Genomic DNA, 20,643 nt, shown 5'->3' with positions numbered 1-20,643 from the left:
GCCCAAACTCATAGACTTAACCAGTACCAAAACCATCAATATTAATAATACAGAATTAACTCTCCTAATTCATCCCACAGGTATTTCCAGAGTTTAGTTTAACATACCAATGTTGAAATAACAGTTCGGGTCCCCAAAGGTCTTATATCATTTCTAAAGGGAAAATAACAAGAATCTATACTGACATAGACAGAAGAGGAATAAAGATGACCAACATGTGGCTTGGGTTATCAATCTCATTATTTTACAGAAAAGAGTAGAAGAAAGAGACATAAGTTGCCATTTGGGTTTACAATACAATTGCCCAAAGTCTGTTAGACAGCTTAAAAGAAGAAGCCAGGTTTATTTTTAAAGATGGGCATACAAATGCGTACAAACTGTCCTTTCCTAGGAAAGGCAGGAAGCTACGCTCACAAGTTCATAGTTAGATAACACTGTGACGGCAATGCCTCCATCATACTATAAGTGATTTTACTATATGAATCCTATAATATGTGCGTTTAAGGTATGATCACATTAATAAGCCCAGTTTCATGGAGACACCCCAGAATATAAAGCCATATCCCTCTGCAAGGAAGAGGATGAGATCTCACCCGGGTCTCAGTCACCCGGGCCAGAGATGCATCACTCAGAGGCTGAGAGAAAAAGCAGTCAGGCACTCTACGTGAGCTACAGGGTAGTAATTTGGTTCTAACTAGAAGGCATCAAGTTATCTTAGAGGAAGCTACTGGATATAAGATGCTATAATCAATTGTAAGATCATAGCCTCCATGTGGAGAGTCCAGAAAGGGAGTAAAGAACCCAGTCAAGGGGTCAGTGAGGTTGAGTCATGCTACCAAGACTAAAAAAAAAAAACTAGAGTACAGATTTATTTCATGTGTCATTCAGGATCAGAATGCTACAGAAGGATCAGACACTTAGGCTTATACGATTGTACGTTTCTTGAATTCTTCGTGCTGACTTCCTAGTGAGGACAGCGGGGCTCAGAAAGGTGAAGTTGCCTCACATGGTTATGCAAGTAGAGTTTAGAGTCCAAGCCTAAGCTCCAGGCTGAAACAGCTCTGCTCCAAATACATTTATAGGAAGTAAGATTAAACCTTGTGAAGTTACTAAACAGCAGTATGATTTATGAACAAGTGCTTATTAAAAAAGTTCTAATAAAATGCCAATAGGCAAAACCAAAAATTCTTTAAATTCAAAAAAATATTTTCATTAGAGAAAAATACAGAATTTCACAGGAAGAAGCAAAACACCTATTACAATATGAAATTATTTATTTTTATTTGAGCACTTGCTTCTCTGTCTTGCCCCACCAGAAGGTAAGTTCACTGAGAGCAAGAGAGGTGTCACTCTGCTCCCTACTGTATCCCCGAGTGGCTAGAACAGTGCCTGGCACACAATAGAAACTCACTGACAATTTGCTAAATGAATAAATTAAAGTATAATTTAGACTTGGTTTACATCAAGACATCCTAGAATGCAATGCATTTCTCTGTTAGAAGCTTCATGGTATTGAGCTATATAAAACACAGATAAGAACTAGAGTACAAGCAAATTATTGAATATTCAGTAACACAATGTCTCTTTTTGTTCGTATAACACAGGCATCTGGGCCTACTGAGGCTGGCATGGAGTCTGTGTTGGGTGGGTGTGGGCTCTATCTGGGCTGACTAGAAGCAAGTTTCATGAGGACAGAGGACTGAACTGTATGTGACCAGAAACTAACACGTGAACTCAGCAATATTTTCACTGAACATCTACTACCTCTGTTCCAGGTGTTGGTAAAACAATAGTGACGGATGTCCCTGCTTTAAAGGGCCTTGCATTCTAGTCAGGAAAAAAAAAGCCAAACCCAGTGCCATCGAGTCGATTCCGACTCATAGTGACCCTACAGAACAGAGTAGAACTGGCCCACAGAGTTTCCAAGGAGCGCCTGGCGGATTCGAACTGCCGACCTTTTGGTTAGCAGCCGTAGCACTTAACCACTACGCCACCAGGGTTTCCCTAGTCAGGAAAGGCACACATAAATAAACACAAAATATGCTGAATGGTGATAACTGCTTTTAAAAAATTAAGTAGGGTAAGTGGGACAGAGAGTGAAAGGGGGAATGGGGTGTGAAGGGGCCCTAGTGGCCCAGTGCTTTCAGCCAAGATCCATCTGTCATCAGCAATGATATCCTTTGTTCCATGTTGTCTTCTGAATCCAGCTTGAATTTCTGGCAGTCTCCTGTCCGTGTATTGCTGCAATCACTTTTGAATTATCCTCAGCAAAATTTTACTTGCATGAGATATTAATGATATTGTTCAATAATTTCTGCATTCTGTTGGATCTTTTCTCTGGAATGGGCACAAATATGGATCTTTTCCAGTCGGGTGGTATCATGGACTGAATTATGTCCCCCCAAAAATGTGTGTATCAACTTGGTTAGGCCATGATTCCCAGTATTGTGTGGTTGTCCTCCATTTGGTAATTGTAATTTTATATTAAGAGGATTAGGGTGGGATTGTAACACCACCCTTACTCAGGTCATCTCCCTGATCCAAGGCAAAGGGAGTTTCCCTGGGGTGTGGCCTGTACCACCTTTTATCTCTCAAGAGATAAAAGGAAAGGGAAGCAAGCAGAAAGTTAGGGACCTCACACCACCAAGAAAGCAGGACGCAAAGCAGAGCGTGGCCTCTGGACCTGGGGTCCCTGCACCTGAGAAGCTCCTCAACCATGGGAAGATTGAGGACAAGGACCTTCCTCCAGAGCTGACAGAGACAGAAAGCCTTCCCCTGGAGCTGATGCTTTGAACTTGGACTTTTAGCCTACTTACTGTGAGGAAATAAATTTCTCTTTGTTAAAGCCATCCACTTGTAGTATTTCTGCTACAGCAGTACTAGATAACTAAGACAGTTGGCTAGGTAGCTGTCTTTCAAATCTCTTGCATTGATGAGTGAGCATCTCCAGTGCTGCATCCATTTGTAGAAACATCTCAATTGGTATTCCGTCAATTCCTGGAGCCTTGTTTTTCACCAATGCTTCAGTGCAGCCTGGACTTCCTCCTTCAATACCATCAGCTCTTGATCATATGCTACCTCCCAAAATGGCTGAATATCAACCAAATCTTTTTGGTAGAGTGTCTCTGTGTATTCCTTCCATCTTCTTTGGATGCTTCCTGCGTCGTTCGTTGAAGCGTTCAATTATTGCAACTCGAGGCTTGATTTTTTTCTTTAGTTCTTTCAGCTTGAGAAATACCGAATGTGTTCTTTCCTTTTGGTTTTCTAGCTCCAAGTCTTTGCACACTTCATTATAATACTTTATACTGTCATCTTGAGCTACCTTATGAAATCTTCTGTTCAGCTGTTTTACATGATCATTTCTTCTATTTGCTTTAGCTACTCTACATTCAAGAGCAAGTTTCAGAGTCTCTTCTGACATCCATTTTAGTCTTCTTTCTTTCCTGTCTTTTTAATGACCTTTTGCTTTCTTTATGTATGATACCCTTGATGTTATGCCACAACTCATTTGGTTTTTGGTCATTAGTGTTCAATGCATCAAATCTATTTTTAAGATGGTCTCTAAATTCAGGTGGGATATACTCAAGGTCATACTTTGGTGCTTGGGGACTTGTTTTAATTTTCTTCAGCTTCAGCTTGAACTTGCATATGAGCAATTGATAGTGTGTCCCCTAGTCAGCCCCTGGCCTTGTTCTGACTGATGACACTGAGCTTCTCTACTGTCTCACAATCTTCGGCATCACTTCTATCACCAAGGCCATATTTTCCAACTACCGATCCTTTTTGTTTCCAGCTTTCACATTCTAATCACTAGTAATTATCGATGTTTATTTTGACTGCATGTCTGATCAATTTCAGACTGCAGGAATTGGTAAAAAAAAAAAAAAATCTTTAATTTCTTCATCTTTGGCATTAGTGGTTGGTGCTTAAATTTGAGTAATAGTCATATTAACCTGTCTTCCTTGTAGGCATATTGATATTATCCTATCAGTGATAGCACTGTTTTTCAGGATAGGTCCTGAAATATTCTTGACAGTGAATGTAACACTGCTCCTCTTCAATTTGTCATTACTAGCATTGTAGACCACATAACTGTCTAATTCAGAATGGCCAAAAGCCAGTTCATTTCAGCTCACTAATTCCTAGGATATCTATCTTCAAGATACCCATTTCATTTTTGACAACTTCCGATTTTCTTAGATTCATACTTCATATGTTCCACGTTCCTATCATTAATGCATGTTTGTAGCTGTTTCTTCTCATTTTGAGTCATCTGTCAGTCTGTCATACTGTGGTGGCTTGTATGTTGCTATGGAAACTATACCACTGTATTTCAAATATCAGCAGGGTCACCCAAGGTGAACAGGTTTCAGTGGAGCTTCCAGACTAAGACAAACTAAGAAAGATCTGGCAATCTACTTCTTATAAAATTGGCCAGTAAAAACCTTATGAATAGCAGCAGAACATTGTCTGATAGAATGCCAGAAGACGAGTTCCTCAGGTTGGAAGGCATTCAAAACACACTGGGGAAGAGCTGCCTCCTCCGGGTAGCATCAACCTTAGTGATGTGGATGGAGTAAAGCTTTTGGGACCTTCATTTGCTGATGTGGCATGACTCAAAATGAGTTTATTAAGATAGTGTGGCAAAATAGAGAGACTGAGGGAGACGTAAGTGGCCAGACACACATTCCAATCTCTCAGCTCTGGGCCTCAGGGCAGGGCATGGGAAGTGTATTTGTTAAGGAAGGGATTAGAGAAAGCAGAGGGGTGGTTTCCCAGCTCCCTGCACAGGATCCTGGGAGAAAGCCACCATCTGGGAACAACCAGCACCAACACAGGACACCCTACCTACTGATGTGGGCAGAGTGGAGTGGTCAGACAGAGGGTTTAGTTTAACTCCTCAGCTTTCCTCAATTACCACGTGACACAGATTCTGAGGTGAAAGTCACTTGTCCTGGAGCTCAGCTGACAAGGATCAGGTGACCCCTTGTCAGAGGCTGGGGTAGACCACTTGAGCCAGAAGGACCAGGTAAAGGATGTGTCAGAGACTCCGTGGCCTCTACAATTTTTGAGAGCCAAGGGGAAGCTGAGTGAGCAGTAAGTGGTCACCGGATACTGGTCAAGCCAGCTAACGAAGAATAGATCACAAGTTCTTTCATCAACTGCAGGTGCCAGCAAAATGGCAGGGATGGACCAGGCCAGCCACAGCTGGTGGTTTGTCAGGCAAGTCTCTCCACAGCTGGAATGGCAAGGATCTAGAGGTGCTACATGAATGGAAGCACCTTCATCAGGCTCCCATGAGCTTAGTCACTGACTCAGCACACAGTGAAAGGGAGCCCCTCCCCTCATAAACCACAAGGCTGTGTTCAAAAAAGAGAAGACAGTAAAATTAAGATGGCCTCGGCTTTTTCACCTAAAAGGCTGAACACTACCTAAGAACTGTTTAAATTATTAGACTAAGCGTTCAACAGAATTGGGTTAAATGAGTTTCTTCATACTACCCAGCGAATAGGGGTTTGCAAGGAAGACCAGACCAGTTCTAGACAAAATAAGGCATTTTCTCGGGGGTACTGGTACTAAGAGATCTCCATATATATATGAACTGGACTACCGGAACTGAATGCAAGATTGAATTTTTCATGACACTAATTAGAAAACCAACTGGTGTTTTCTAAGAACAGCCACTGACAAGCTAACTCCTCAAATATTCACCGTTCAGGTCACCCTCAAATCACTACGGGGCTCCGTTCCGACGACTCAGTCATAAGCCAGTTCTGATATAAGTCGAATACTTCATTTCTTTTTAAGTTTTCACTACTATTGTCTTTTATTATCAGTATCTTTATAAATCTGATCTTTATTTGTCTTTGGGGGTTGGCATGAGAATGAGAACATCAGCAAATTATGCGCTGCAACACTGTACGTAGCACGTTACTAACGATGAAAAAAAAAACAATGGTGGTAAGTGCAGGTCGTTGTAACTAGAATGCATTTTAAGTCGCTATGAGTTGGAATCGACTTGATGGCAACGGTTTTTTGTTTTACAGAACATGAGGCATTGGGGGTTCAACAGTAGCATTCTTGCCTCCTATGAGGGAGACCTGGGTTCGATTCCTGGACAATGCACCTCCTGCACAGCCACCACCTATCTGTCAATGGAAGTCTGTGTGTTGCTATGATGCTGAACAGGTTTCAGTGGAGCTTCTAGACTAAGACAGACTAGGAAGAAACACCTGGCTATTCTGAAAATCAGCCAATTAAAATCCTATGGATCACAGCAGACCACTCTCTGATCCACAGCTGATCACAAGGACGGACAGTGCAGGACGGGGTAGCATTTTATTTCAGTTGTGCGCGGGGTCATCACGAGTCAAAGGCTGACTTGACAGCAGCTAACAACAAAAATCGTACCTACTATGATGATAAAAAGTAAAATCAGAAGTGGGCTTTGCCTCTTTAGGTGAAAAAAAAAGAGAGATTAAATATTTTTAAAACTGAGATAGAAAATGATAAATGTCCTAAGAAAGATACTGTGGAAATTCTGTGACAGCGGTTCCTAACACACGATCAATGGTTTCAGAAGTCCATTAATCCTTGACAGTGCCCACAAAATGGTGTGAGCGTGCGTACAGGTCCAAGGGTATGTACACGCACCATCTGTGGCCAGTGGGTCCACCAGCTCCACAAGCTTCTCCAAGGGGATAAGCAAATACGTAAAACTCTGCACCAGAACAGGGGCCTTTATTCCAGTTGGGATAGACAGGGAAGACTTTGTGGAGGAGATGCCATTTGAAAGACAGGTAAAATCTAGATATGTGGAGATGGGGCGACAGTCTAGGCTAAGGAAGAACGAGAACAGAAATGGAAATATTCTCTATATTCAATGTTTTCCGTATGTTTCATGGTACATACTTACAGTAAACCTCTTCTTTTTCTCTCTGTGTTCATCAGAGCTGGGAATGCTAACACTTGGGCAGCTTTCCTTGTAGTCCATGGTATAATCTCTTTGGGTTTAATGCCTCAAAAGGACACCAAAAACTGAATCCGAAGGAACAGTCAGCAGAGGACCAACACAATTAACTAATCCAAAATATAAAACCTCTCGAGGTAATGTTCAAATTCCATCATGCAACCTTAACCAACAGGAAAAAAAAAAAAAAAAAAAAAGAATTGATTAGCAAAACAACTTAAAAATATGATTTCTCATTTCTTGTTCACAGGACCCATTTCATGTTACTTCTGGCAGTAATTCACTTTTGACTGTTTAAGTCTCAACTCCAGTTTAGAGATTTAGTTTCTGTCATATCCCTATCACCACAGCTCACCCACAATCAAACACCTGCGTCCCATCTACCTTCCTTGCAGATAGGAGTTTCTTGTAACTTATTCTCTACAATTCACGTGGCTGAGGGGCTAACTGTCCCCTAAAGGAACTGTAGCTTGATGCATTCAGAGCAGAGTTCTTCCAAGTGTGGTCTTCAGACTTCTTTCATCAGGATGACTTGGTGGAGCTTGCTGAAAAATTCAGGTCACTGGGCTCCACACAAGACCTGAGGAGTCCTTGTATTTTATTTAATAAACATTACTTAATGTTTCTACATGCCAAGTAATTTACAAACAGTAACTCATTTAATGCTCAGAATGATCCTATGTGCTAACGTGATTTCCCCTTTTTACAAATGAGGCACCTGAGACACAGAGAGGTTGAATAATTCTCCTTCCCGGGATTTGAGCCCAGGCTATCTGGCTGTAGAGTCCCAAGCCCTAACCATTGTGCTATGTTGCATTTTTAACAACCCTTATACAATAATTCTTAGGTACTACACACCTGGTCTGAGACATTACAGTAGATTTCCATACAGAACAGATGCAATTATGTCATACTATCATTCCACCCATGGGCAGAAGGTTTCAGATGTCACACTCATGTCACCTTTTCTAAACAAAGCAGTCCATACTTTCCAGTGACATCAAATAACACCTTTTTAATGGTCAGCTTGCCAGTTTCCTTGGATGATTAATCTCAGGAAGTCACTGTAACAGAGCTTTCTCCACCCAGCCACATGCCGGAAGCTGACCTCTACGGACCTCACACCTAGGTACACTACTTCTACCCTTGTCCTCTGCCTTCTAGTTGGGTTCAGCCAATGTGGGGCACCTGCAGGAGACCAGGGAGTCCCCGGGTGGGGTAAATGGTTAACACGTTCAGCTGCTAACCAAAATGTTGAAGGTTCAAGTCCACCCAGAGGTACCTTGGAAGAAAGGCCTGGCACTCTACTGAAATCAGCCACTGAAAACCTTACCGAGCACAATTCTACTCTGACGTACATGGGATCACAATGAGTCATAATCGACTTGATGGCAACCAGTTAGGAGACCAGAGGGTAAGATACTACAGGATTTATTCCCCCTGCTCCCGCCTGACAGGCGGGGGTTTCTCTACCTAAGGCCACATTTCCTACCAGGTGGTCTTTCTCCCACAGACAATTCGTGCCTTCAGGCCAAGGAGTAGTAAAGGCTTTCTAATACTGTCAGTGGGGGCTGGTGGGGAGCATATCTTGCTGGTTTCCTTAACCCTGCCCGCAACATATTTCAGTAAAGAGCCCCTTTGCTAGCTCCCCTTCAATCACTTTTGAACATGCTATGTGTTTCTCACTAGTGACTGATACGGTAATGGTCCCAAGAATGGCTCCAGAAACAGACCCTCAAAAATGAGCCTTACATTTGATGGGAGCACTGATAACTTTCCTGTGGAGGGACAGGATGGGAAGCTGATAACCTGGCATACAGTGATATTATGTTCACTCAAATTACCTCCAACCCCGTCCCCACGTGGCACAGGATGGATTGCAAGTGGCAGGCAAGGTGCTGGAAGATCAAGTGGCTGATGAAAAGGGTGATTTCAAAGGCTGTGCATAGGCTAGGGCTGCTTCTGGCTGTCCTTGAAATGTCCACAAAGCAAAGAAAAATTGAAAGCCTTGAATTCCCAAACAGATGGGTGGAAAATCTCAAAGCTGCAGAGCTGACATACCTGAGGACCAACAATAAGGGTTGCAGAGCTGATTAAATAAGCAACTGTTTAATGTCTCTTATGCTAACATAACGGCCACTGGTTGGAAAGGAGAATGATCCTGAACTGTGGCAGCACGCATTTGAAGAGACACACCCGGGGCTAAGAATGCGGAAACTCCTAATTCACCTGAAAAGCCCTGCTGAAAGCAGCAACCTACCTCCCTCTGAGGAGACCCAGGCTCCCAACTTCCCCCTGAAACCCTCTGAAGTTGCTTCACGAGGGGCTGCCAATTCTCCTCTCCACCCACTCACTCTACCACCACTCACTGCCTCAGGCCCGCGATGGAAGTCAGATACCAAAAGAGCTGAGGAAGAAGTTCAGAATATACTCTGGGATAAGATTATTTTCGTATTTAAAAAAATGGGCAGAATCTGAACAGTTTTCCTCAGGAGGCTGGGGAGCATGTATGGGAGCAAATCCAAAGGATGATGGATGCAGGAGGCCTAAATTTAAGACTAGATGGAGTTCATTCATGAGTATGGTTGTACTCTCCATTGATTCCAGATTTAATGTGTTGGTCTCAGCACCTGGGAGGGGCACTAAAGATCTGCTGGGCTGACTGACTAAGCCTGGACTGAGGGTGCCCTCCAGGCAATGAGGCCGAGATGATAGAACTTTCCTGGCACACTGCAGAGGAAGGAAGTTGAAAGTGCTGGAGTACTGGATGCATTCTACTCTGCTGTGCTCAACCACATATCACCCAACCCCACCAAGGGCCAGAGCAACACAGCATCTTCTCCTTCCCGGCACTGGTGGGAAGTGCACCACATCCTAGTTTGTCTCAGTATGCAAGCTCCGCTGAAGCCTTCCATCATGGTTGACCCTGCTGGTATTTGACATATCAGTGGCATAGCTTCTAGCACACAGCAATATGCAAGCTGCCCCGGTATGTCAAATTGACAGATAGGTGGCAGAAATTGGATCTAATGTATAGTAATTTGTTTTGAGTTAGTTTTTCTCCATTAATTCAACACTGATCGAGCACTCATCACAAACTAGACAGTAAGAAGGCAAAGATAAGAAATCCTACAAGAAACTTATCTAGTAGGGGAGACTGACAAGCAAAAGAAGAATTTCACAGTGAATAAATACGATGTTTTGTGTACGCATGGTAAGCTACAAGACCACAGGGAAGGTACACGAACCCAGACTGTCATTTATTCTCATCCCAGCTAAAAATAAAGCCAGGCAGGTACGGGAGCAGAAGTTTGAAAGCGATCACACCTGTCTTCCAATTTTCTCTGGGAAAAAAAGAAGCCGTAAAATCCTATACTGGCAAGGAGATATTGCTGTGAAGAAATATGCAGAGAGGCTAAATAACTTGCCCAAGCTAGTACCCAGCTGACAGACAATAGATCCAGTATTCAAATCCAAATGTGCCTGACTCCAAAATCTACGTGCTTGTTTACTATACCACACTGCCTCTCCCCAAGTAAGATTTTCTTTCCTGCATCCTAAATCAAACCAGCAACCTAATGATACTTAATATTTATTGGCTAAGCTTATTACAAGCCAAAGAGTGTGTTTTACATGTATTAATTTGATTGTTCCACAAAAAAGTCCTACTGAGAGGAAACCGAGGAGAAAATGAAGCAGAAAAAGATGAAGTAACCTGACCAAGGTGGTGGCGCCGGGATTTGAACCCAGGTGGTCTAACCTGGGGGTCTGTGCTGTTATCTGTCCCACCAAACATACCTCCTCTGCCACATACATGTGCTCTAGAGAGTCCTCTGAGGAGCATGAAGAAGTGCGTCCACTGATTTCTAAGTGGTTAGAAGTAAAATTATGAAAGAGCAACCCTGCTATTACTGTAAACTTAATGTATATTTATTCTTTAAAACTGAAGCAATTAAAATTCTGCAGAATCATCCTCTGGCCTGGCAGCTGCATAAAACTGAATGAGAAGAGGACTGATAACAAGAACCTCCACAACTGAAAAAGAACAGGACAAATTGCAGTGCCATTCATGTAAAAATAAAAATTGGAACTTTCCAGGAGGCTCACAGGTATCAGAACAAACAGGAAAAGAACCTGCTCTCACACTGCTGGAGAGTCACAGGATAACCTTGCAGATGGGTTCCAAGGCTCCAGTGGGACTGCACTCAGATGCTAACCCAGAACGGACAGCTAACCTTCACCTCCAGCCAGCGCATCAGCTCAGACAAGGCCCGTAAGACAGAAAGAAACGGGTCAGACGAGAATAGAACTCTCAGAGGCAGACAGATCTTAGGTGGGGCAGTGAATTTGCAAGTATAAAATGATGCAAAAAAAAAAGAGTTTTTCATAGAGCTGATACCAACTCATGGCAACCCCAGGTACATCAGAATAGAAGTGGCCTCCATAGGGCTTTCAATAGCTGATTTTTCCAAAGTAGATTGCCAGGCCTTTCTTCTGAGGCATCCCTGGGTGGACGCAAACCTTCAATCTTTCGGTTAGCAGCTGAGTGCATTAACTGATGGCACTACCCAGAGACTCCAAGGATAATATATAACATAAAAAACCCGTTGCCGTCGAGTCAATTCCAACTCTGAGTGACCCTACAGGACAGAGCAGAACTGCCTCATAGGGTTTCCAAGGCTTTGTATTACATTGATGATATAATTATATTTTTTACTTTTTAGAGCATTTTTTTTCTTCATCACCGTGCCCATCTTTTTGTCCATTGTATGTAATTACTGTCCTGGATCTTGTCCATCTTTGTTTCAGGACAGCCAAAAAATATTTTATATGACAATCAAATGATTCTTTTACCCCTAAAAAATAAGCAGGTTCTGAACCCAGTTACCTTCAAGTCATAAAGGCTGCCTGATATTGACTTGAGGATGCTTTCCAGATCACAAGGTAGATACAATCACAAATATCAGCATCCACCCTTAACTAATATGGCAGTGAGAGAGGGTCAGTGAGTCACACCAAGGTGTACAGGGAGTTAGGAACAAGCCTGTCCCACAAGGGAGGAGTTAGGCCTGGAAGATCTCTACAAGTTCTTTAGCAGGGGGCAGAACAGGTGCTGTATCTGGGAATAAGGGTGCCTATGGGAGGTTTTTTTTTTTTTTTATGGGAGGGGACTGACTGAGCCAGGCAAGGAAGACACAAAAGAAAATCTAAGCACAGGCCTAGGCTCAGCATGGGGCCTGGGATGAGAACAGGTTTGGAAAACGGGACTGACCCAGAGAATAAGAAAAGGAAATGGGGGTGGGAGCGAGGGCAGAAAATATTCCTGAGAACAGATCAAGTGGATGGGTTTCATATTAAACTATAATAAAAGAGCCTTCCCAGGAAATTCCAGCCCCAAACTAACTGGTTACTTTATTGAAATTCAACTGTAATAGTATATAATCTGAAACGGTTTATTTCCGCCTCTCAGGATGCTAGCTCCAAACAAATCTGAAGTGTTTCAAGAGAAACAAAGCATATCTTTGTCATAACTGGAAATTAGGCTCATTGCAAAATAGGTTTAAAAAAACTAAAAACCTGGACCTGGCAATGGAAGATACATAGTAACCTACTCCACCCCCATCACAGGATGAATCAGTTACAACTTTTCCTGTTTTCCTTCCTTACTAATAGATCCTTCCTCTAATTCCCACCACACCTTCTCTTTGATTTTCCCCTCATTCTATAATCACAAAGCAGTCCTAGTTTTTCCCGGGTTTATCACATCTCTCATTGAGGCATAATTTATTTATCCTGATTCTTCATAAAGTGACATACAAATTAAAATAAAATACATGCAGAATATCCAGCGTTGGGACTGAGATAATACAGCAGAATAGTCTGCACCCAACAATTTGAGAGACGTGTCTGAGAACGCCAACAAAAGTTAGTAATGAGCCTGCGGATTCCCTGACACTAGCTCCATTTTATCACAGACATGAAGGAATGGGCTGGGTGAAGAGGCGAGCGGCCACTGGCAGCCCTTTGTTTTCCACGCTAGAACCAAAACTGGCAGGACGAGGAGGAAAGCCCTAAGCTCCTTTCAGCTGATAACACATGCTCCAGGCAGCCCAGAACTGGCAGGGCAGGGCTGGCAGCAGTGGCAGCGATGTCCTGCCCTATCCTTCGGTGCCTGCAGTCGCCATCCTGGGCTCCCTAGCACCAGCGCCTGCCCTATTAGTCCTGGCTTCCCGAGCTTTTCCATTCAGAGGCATATTCCCAGCACATCTTCCGGGCAGACGTGAACACAAAACACTCCCTTGGACAGTCCTAGAGGACTGCGGCCATGGGTGCAGTGATGGGTGGGGTGGACCACTGCAAAATGAAGTGAGACAGGAGAAAAGCGAGGGAGAAGTTCACACAGAACTGAAAAACCAAAACCAAACCAGTTGCTGTTGAGTGGATTCCAACTCATAGTGACCCTATAGAACAGGACAGAACTGCCCCATAGGGTTTCCATGGAGCGGTTGGTGGATTCAAACTGCTGACCTTTTGGTTAGTAGCCAAGCTCTTAACCACTGCACCACTAGCAACAGTAAAATACTGCTGGTCCTAGGAGGCCTCCGATAAAGTCAGTTCTGACCAAGGAGGTTGAGAGAAGAATGCAGGTTGATGCGGCAAAAGATGAAGCAAAGATAACCTCCATCGTGCCTCATGAAGTCTACTGGGAGAACCTCACACCTGGCATCTCTGCTTCCATTCTAACTCCATCCGATCCATTCTTCCCACAGCAGCCAGAGTAACCTTTTATAACTGTAGATCTGATTGTTTCACTCCCCTGCTCACAGCCTTTCCCTGGCTTCCCACTGCCCTTCAGGTAAAACCCAAAGTCTGAATTATTCCCAGCTGCCTGCAAGCATGTACAAGGCCTAACCTCTGCCCACCTCCCAGCTGCATTCCACCAGATCTCTCACCCCTCTACTCACTAGACTGCAGGCACAGTACCCTCATTCCCAGTCCTCGTCCTGCCAAGCCTTTCCCATCTCCAGCCTCATCAACCTGGGTCCCCTCTACCTGGAATGCCTTTCCCCCCAGTCTTCACCTTCGGGCCTTTGTTCAAATGCTGCATCCTTCAGCAAGCCTTCATGCCCACCCTCCCCAAGTTAACCTTATGTCATCAGCCTAATACTCTTTTTAGCATTTATTACATCTAGGGTACATTGTTCTTGTTTATTCTGGGCCTCTCCTGCCAGAGTACAGCAACTCTGACTTATTCATTGCCATGCATTTACTAGGCCCTAATAAACACTCGTTTGTTTCATTTACTCATTCAACAAACATGTGGAGGGGCAGCCTTGGAAATTCCAACTTGCCAAAGTATGCAACTGAGATCTTCAAAGTATCCAGTAGCTCATTCATTCTTTCATCAGTCTCCTAAATCCTCAATTTCTCCTTCTTGACTAGATCACTCCATTATTATACATACCAAAAAAAAACAAAAAAAAAAATTTTTTTTTTTTATACATACCAGTACACTATAATATCTTAATAAAATCCTGCCTGAAAATATAGATTTACTTATTTAACAAATGGGTCCCTGGGTGGTACAAATGGCTCTTAACTGACACACTGGAAGTTCAAGTCCGCCCAGAGGCACCTCAGAGGAAAGGCCTGGTCATCTACTTCTAAAAAATCAGCCACTGAAAACCCTAGAGCCAAGTTCTACTCTGACACACGTGGGGTCACCAAGAGTCAAAACTGTCTCAGGAGCAGCTGGTCTGGTTTTGGTTTTTTTATTTAACAAATACCTACATTGTGCTTACCATGTGCAGAATACCTAATTACTCTGTGTCCCAGCTTTTATGATTTGTAGGGATGATCCCACCTGATAACACTATACCTTTAGCCCAGGGTTTTTACAAACAAGGAGAACTCAGGGTAAACAGAGGCTGATACAGTGTGATAAAGGAAACCTTACTCCAAAGCAAACATTTGCTTTCGGGATTCTTTTTCTGACAGTAAAGCTTTACTGGTTAGCACACTGAAAAAGATTTCCCAACACACATAAATTACAACCAATTATACATTTAAATTATAGTACTTATTTAAACTGTAGTACATTAGTTTCAAATCTTGATGGTACATTGGCTATGTTACTAGTAAAGGTAGTACACAGAATTTTACCTTAAAGTTTTTACAGTTCAAAAATTAGGACATTTATGTATGTCCCTGGTGGCGTAGTAGTACAGAGCTATGGCTGCTATGGCTGCTAACCAAAAAGCCGGCAGTTTGAATCCACCAGGTGCTCCCTGGAAGCTGTATGGGGCAGTTCTACTCTGTCCCGTAGGGTCACCGTGAGTCAGAATCAACTCGACAGCAACAGGTTTGGTTTGGTTTCTTTTTCTGTTAATGCATGTTTTCCCTACCATCTCCTGCTTCTGAATTGCAGCTTCATTCCAGGAACGGTAAAATAAATGCAGACCTTTACCATTAAGTACTCGAAATCAAGAACAAAGAAAGTAAGCTAGGCTAATGTATGCCCTAGGATGGGAAAATCTCAAGGTTTGGAAGGCAGGAGTAGAGAAGCAAAGACAAACTTAAGATGCAGAATTTCTACAAAACTTCTAGAGTCAAGTTTTAATCTGAAATAGTCACGAGTAAAATAAAAACGTGGACTCTATTGGAATATGTAAGAGAATGTTTATAATGAAAAATGAAGCAAAATATGTTGCTAGTGATAGAAAGTTTAATAAAAGTTTAACAAAAGCTTCAACAACAGACAAATTCCAGTATCTTATCAGTGGCATTACTAGGGTTGAGGTCACCCAGTGCGGTACCTCGTGGTGCCACCCCCCATGCTAATTACCACAATATTGTAGCTAAAACACCAGAAAATCTGACAAACACCAGCAGCACCAAAAACAACTGTGCGTGCTTCTAGCGCGTGCAGACAAAACCACATGATGTGAAACACCATTGTAATTAGGTCATAATGACAGCTCTGACTGGATCACACTAGAATGTTCAATAAGTAAATTAACAAAGCGTTTTAGCCTTGTGGGCAGGGCTGGATTACCCCATAAGCAAGGTAAGCACGGGCTTACTTGCGCTTACTTGCTAACCTGTAGTATTACAGATTAATAACCACACGTAAGCCCGTGCTTACCCTGTTTACTGGGTCATCTGCCCCTGTGAGCAGCTATAAATTTGAAAAGGGACTTTGATTCTGTAGGTAGGTGTTGTGAGCTTGGAAAAGAGACAGGTGCCAGCCATACCTAGGAGCAGAGTCTGTAATGTGCTGAAAAAAACGTGAAAATTGTTTACTACGGATGATCTGGTAAGCAAGGTAAGCATTGTGCTTACCTTGCTTATTGGATAATCTGCCCCTGCTTGTAGGTATATTAATACACGTAAGCTGGGTTTATGAAAACATTTTTTGTTGTTATAACTACAGGGAAATTTTTATTAAAAAAATAAAATTTCTGCTGAAACACTACATCAAAGTTTTATAGACCATCATTTTGGTGTCACCTCCTCTGACAGTTATCACCTGGTATGGTCTCTATCCTTCGCATCCCCCTAATGATCCCACTGTATCTTGTATCTATCACCTTTGTCTGAAGATCTAAAAGCTTCTGGCATATATCTTCTCCGTATAGCCAGGAAAATAAAGAAAAAGTCATGAACTTTTTTTTTTTTTTGATCCATGAAAGAAAAGGAGGCAAACTACTTTCTGCAGACCAGAGAGAAAAAGAGAACGTTCAGTTCTATCCCATTCAGCAAACAAAGAAGCAGAGACAGTATTTTTTGTGCCTAGAGATGGATAGGAAACTCTGGTGACATAGTGGTTAAGAGCTCGGCTGCTAACCAAAAGGTTGGTAGTTCAAATCCACCAGCCGCTCCTTGGAAATTCTATGGGACAGTTCTACTCTGTCCTATAGGGTCACTATGAGTCGGAATCCACTCAACAGCAACAGGGTTTTTGGAGGGAGGGAGGAAGGAAGGCAGGCTTTGAATAATACCCCACAAGAAAACCCAAAGCTGCATGTGTTGCTCCATAAAGCCTGTCTTGTCCTGATTGTTTCCTGAGTTTATCATGAATTTTTTTAAGTATCTGCCTGTCTGTCCATCTATGTGGTTATTGGGTATGCTGTTCTCCCTACACTCACTCCCTCCCATGAATTCAGATCTCGGTGTCTTCATTTGTATTTTCTTTATTTACTACTGAATCTCTCCCTGCCTTCTTCTTTGATTGCCCATACTCTAGAAATGAATCTCATTTGTTGAAGCCCAATATTTAATGATTTAAAGGCCTAGTAAACAGAAGTCAAAAGTTCACTTTTATTTACAAGGCAGATAAGTGAGTCCGTGTCCTATTTTTCTTTTAAAAGTAACTGGAATTCTTGTTGTCTAGGAGTTTATATGTAGCCAAAAAAAAAAAAAAAGACAAATGTCTAAAGAATTACAACTCAAAGTAGACCATGATAAATTCTTTAAGAGAGGTATGAAAATTCAGACAAGGAAAATTCACCTCCAAATGAACTTATCTAGGCAGCCTTTGGGGTGGGTGACACGTGAGGGAGGTTTTGAAGGATGGAGACTCTAAATGGAAAGGGTGGCAGAAGCAAAAATACAGCAAGTGGGAACATCCTCGGTACAAACAGGGAATAGCCATTAGTCTAGTGTGTCTGAATCCCTGTCCAAGTGGGGGGGGAGAAGACCCACTCATTAATAAAAACAGAAACTGTCGTGGTGTAACACCTACTTTGGGATTTTATGGGGCATTATCATTAAAGCCTTATTTGATTCACATTTACAAGCAGTCATTGGAAATCGCTTTTCTTATTCACAGGAGACACAGGCTGGAAAAGTTGGTTTGAGATCATGTTTTGGAGAACCCCGAATGCCAGGCTACACACTCGGGACTTCATTCTGCAGTTGAGGAAGCACCAAGAAGGCATCTGAAAAGGGAATTGCATGGCTGTAGGTGTTCAGGGTGGAATGAAATGAAGGAGCATAAAGAAATAGGAGTTTGGTAACAACAGAAATGACAGGATTGCAAAAAATTGGTAAGAGAAATAAGTTAGTAGCTGTTTGCATGTGGGGAACAAAGTAGGAGGAAAAATTAATACTGAGTATTTTTTTTAACTGAAAGAAAAAAACTGAAATGCTCCTTAGAAGTCAGGATGGTGAAACTTCGCCTTGTTTACTTTGGATATGTCGTCAGGAAAGATCAATTGCTGTACAATGACATCACGTTTGGTAAAGTGGAGGGTCAGCAAAAATGAGAGAGACCCTCAATGACGGAACGACACAACAGCCGCAACAATGGATTCCAGCGTACCAACGATCATGGAGATGGTGCAGGACTAGACAACCAATGTTCTACTCTGTTACACGTAAGGCCACCACGGGCTGGAGCCTACTCGAGGCAACTAACAACAGTAACAAACTGGGAGAAATAGCTAGAAAGGGAAGAGTGGGACAGACATCAAAATAACAGTGAACTGCCTTATGTAATGACCAGCCATGCTGGAAATGTCTGCATCAGATCCACACATGTGACGTCTTCCACGTGCCAGGCATGCTTCTAGACACTCAGGATATGGTGGGGAGCATAACTGGTAAGCACACCTGCCCTCATGGAACTTACCCTCTAGTGGCAGGCAACAGATGATCAACAAATTAATAAACATATAAATACATATTATATATATAAATACAGGTCCTTGGATGGTGTAAAAAGGTTTGCTCTCAGCTACTAATTGAAAGGTTAATAGTTCAAACCTACCCAGTGGCACCGCAGTAGAAAGAAGAAAAAAGAAAGATTACAGCCAAAAAAAAACCACAGGAAGGACAGTTCTACTCTGTAACACACTGGGTCGCCATAAGTTGGAACTGCCTCAATGGCAACAGGTTTTACACACACACATACATATATATGGAGGTTTGAGGTTGTACGAAATTTTAAACAGGAGGATCTGACAAAAAGGTGACATGTGAACAAATACCTACAGGTTAGGGTGTGAGCTATGCCAGGAGCCAGGAAAGAGTCAGCAGTTAATACCAGTATCTCTGAATAATTTCATACTGGAATCCTTTTGAAGTTAGCAGCAATATTGCAACATATCTCTTTGGTGACCCAGTCCTATTTCCCAGGACTAACATTCAGGGTTCCACCTCCTGACTCTATTTTACCCAATCAAGAAAATCTCATCAATAACGCAGTGATAACAAACTGCCTGTAGGTCAATTTGTTTATACTGGCTGTTTGTGCTCCCACGTGGGAGAAAGGGGCTGCATTTTAAAACAAGACCAAAGACTGTTAGAACATGTTTGTACAAAGCTTAAGGAGACAATCATCTTGTTCTCAAGGCAATAATTGATGTAGCAACTTTGAGACTTGTGATTTAAATCAAAGGTGCTGCAGAATAATCATGAATCATGCAATTAAACTACCAAGCAGAATGTTGCCAGGAGAAAAACCATTCACAGCACCATAAAACTGTCAAAAATCGAAACTATAAGTAATATCTTCCTTTGATTTTATAATATGTTGATCAGTAGAGCTGAATTCTAGTCTAAACTCTGCCACTTACTGTTCTGGGTCTTTGGGCCTCATCCTTATCTGCAAAGCGTGGCTGATCTCATTTTTCAGATCCCTTTCAATTCTGAGATTCTCTGTGGCATGCTATGGGTTCCATAATGTTTAAGTATTTGGGCGTTCTGGTTAAGCCGTCTTGCAATAATAGTACAAACAGGCATCCACCCAAAACAGCACAACTAGTAAGGACTACATAAAGTGCTACTTCTTTTAAACAAGCCTACCGGAACTTAAACGAGGCTACACAGATGATAAAAGTCTGCCTTTTTTCATCCTTTTAGAACACCCTTCAAGACTCTGAGGTTTCTGTATCATTTGAGAATGGATTTGATTTGAAACCAAGGTAAGACCCTGGTATGAGAGAAAAGTAATGAGACTTTTTCTTTTGGGACTCAGCGTATGGAAATGTTCCAAAGGAGTTCCTAAACATTTCTCACAATCGCAGCAGCTCTGAGAAAGGCAAAGCATAGGTTTTCCAGTGATGAAAACTTTGAAGATTAATGCCCGTCTGAACGCATGAGGCAAACAAAACCAAAGCCTACTGTGGTCGAGCCGTTCCGACTCATAGCGACCCTATAGGACAGGGTAGAAATGCCCCATAGAGATTCCAAGGAGCGCCTCGTAGATTCGAACTGCTTATCTTCCGGTCAGCAGCCGTCATACTTAACCACTACAGCACCAGGGTTTCCAGGCTTGAGGGACCAGGGTTTCCAGGCTTGAGGCAATTGGCCGACATTTATTGTGGCCTCGCTAGGTGCCAGGCACTAGCACTTCACCTTAACAATCCTATAAGGCTGGAGCTATCATTATCCCCATTTTATGCATAAGGAAACTAAGGCATAAAGAAGCTAAGCAAACTGTCCAAGTCTTTACATGTAGTAAGTAGTGAAACCAGATTCAAACCCAGGCAATCTAGCTTCAAAGCGTGCGCGCTTCATCTCCATGATACACTGCCTACGTAAACCCTGGTGTCCTTGTTTAAGTAACAGTCCCATTATCAGTCGCATCCTTCTTGCAAGCTGAATTACATAAAATTAAAGCCGCGCCTCAAGTTCACTACCGAGTTTCTCCTCCAGCCCTGAACCACGAA

General features: G+C 42.5%; 1 protein-coding gene across 5 annotated transcripts in view; it reads right to left on the bottom strand.

The window, feature by feature from the left end:
• The window catches only part of SGK3 (serum/glucocorticoid regulated kinase family member 3), a 165,348-nt gene that overhangs the window by 77,867 nt on the left and 66,838 nt on the right, over positions 1-20,643 (bottom strand). For 3 of the 5 annotated variants that reach the window (XM_064267772.1, XM_064267773.1, XM_064267774.1), the window contains one exon: positions 6,917-7,133. The exons of 1 other annotated variant lie outside the window; for it this stretch is intronic. In XM_064267772.1, coding sequence (XP_064123842.1) covers positions 6,917-6,994 — 78 coding nt within the window. In that variant the 5' untranslated portion in view covers positions 6,995-7,133. Of the gene's footprint in view, positions 1-6,916; positions 7,134-8,814; positions 9,032-20,643 lie in introns of those variants that run through there. One more of the 5 variants, XM_064267771.1, reaches the window with a different exon arrangement.

Source organism: Loxodonta africana, chromosome 14, assembly GCF_030014295.1.
Source record: "Loxodonta africana isolate mLoxAfr1 chromosome 14, mLoxAfr1.hap2, whole genome shotgun sequence".
NCBI lineage: Eukaryota > Metazoa > Chordata > Mammalia > Proboscidea > Elephantidae > Loxodonta > Loxodonta africana.
This window is presented reverse-complemented; position numbering and strand designations above follow the sequence as displayed.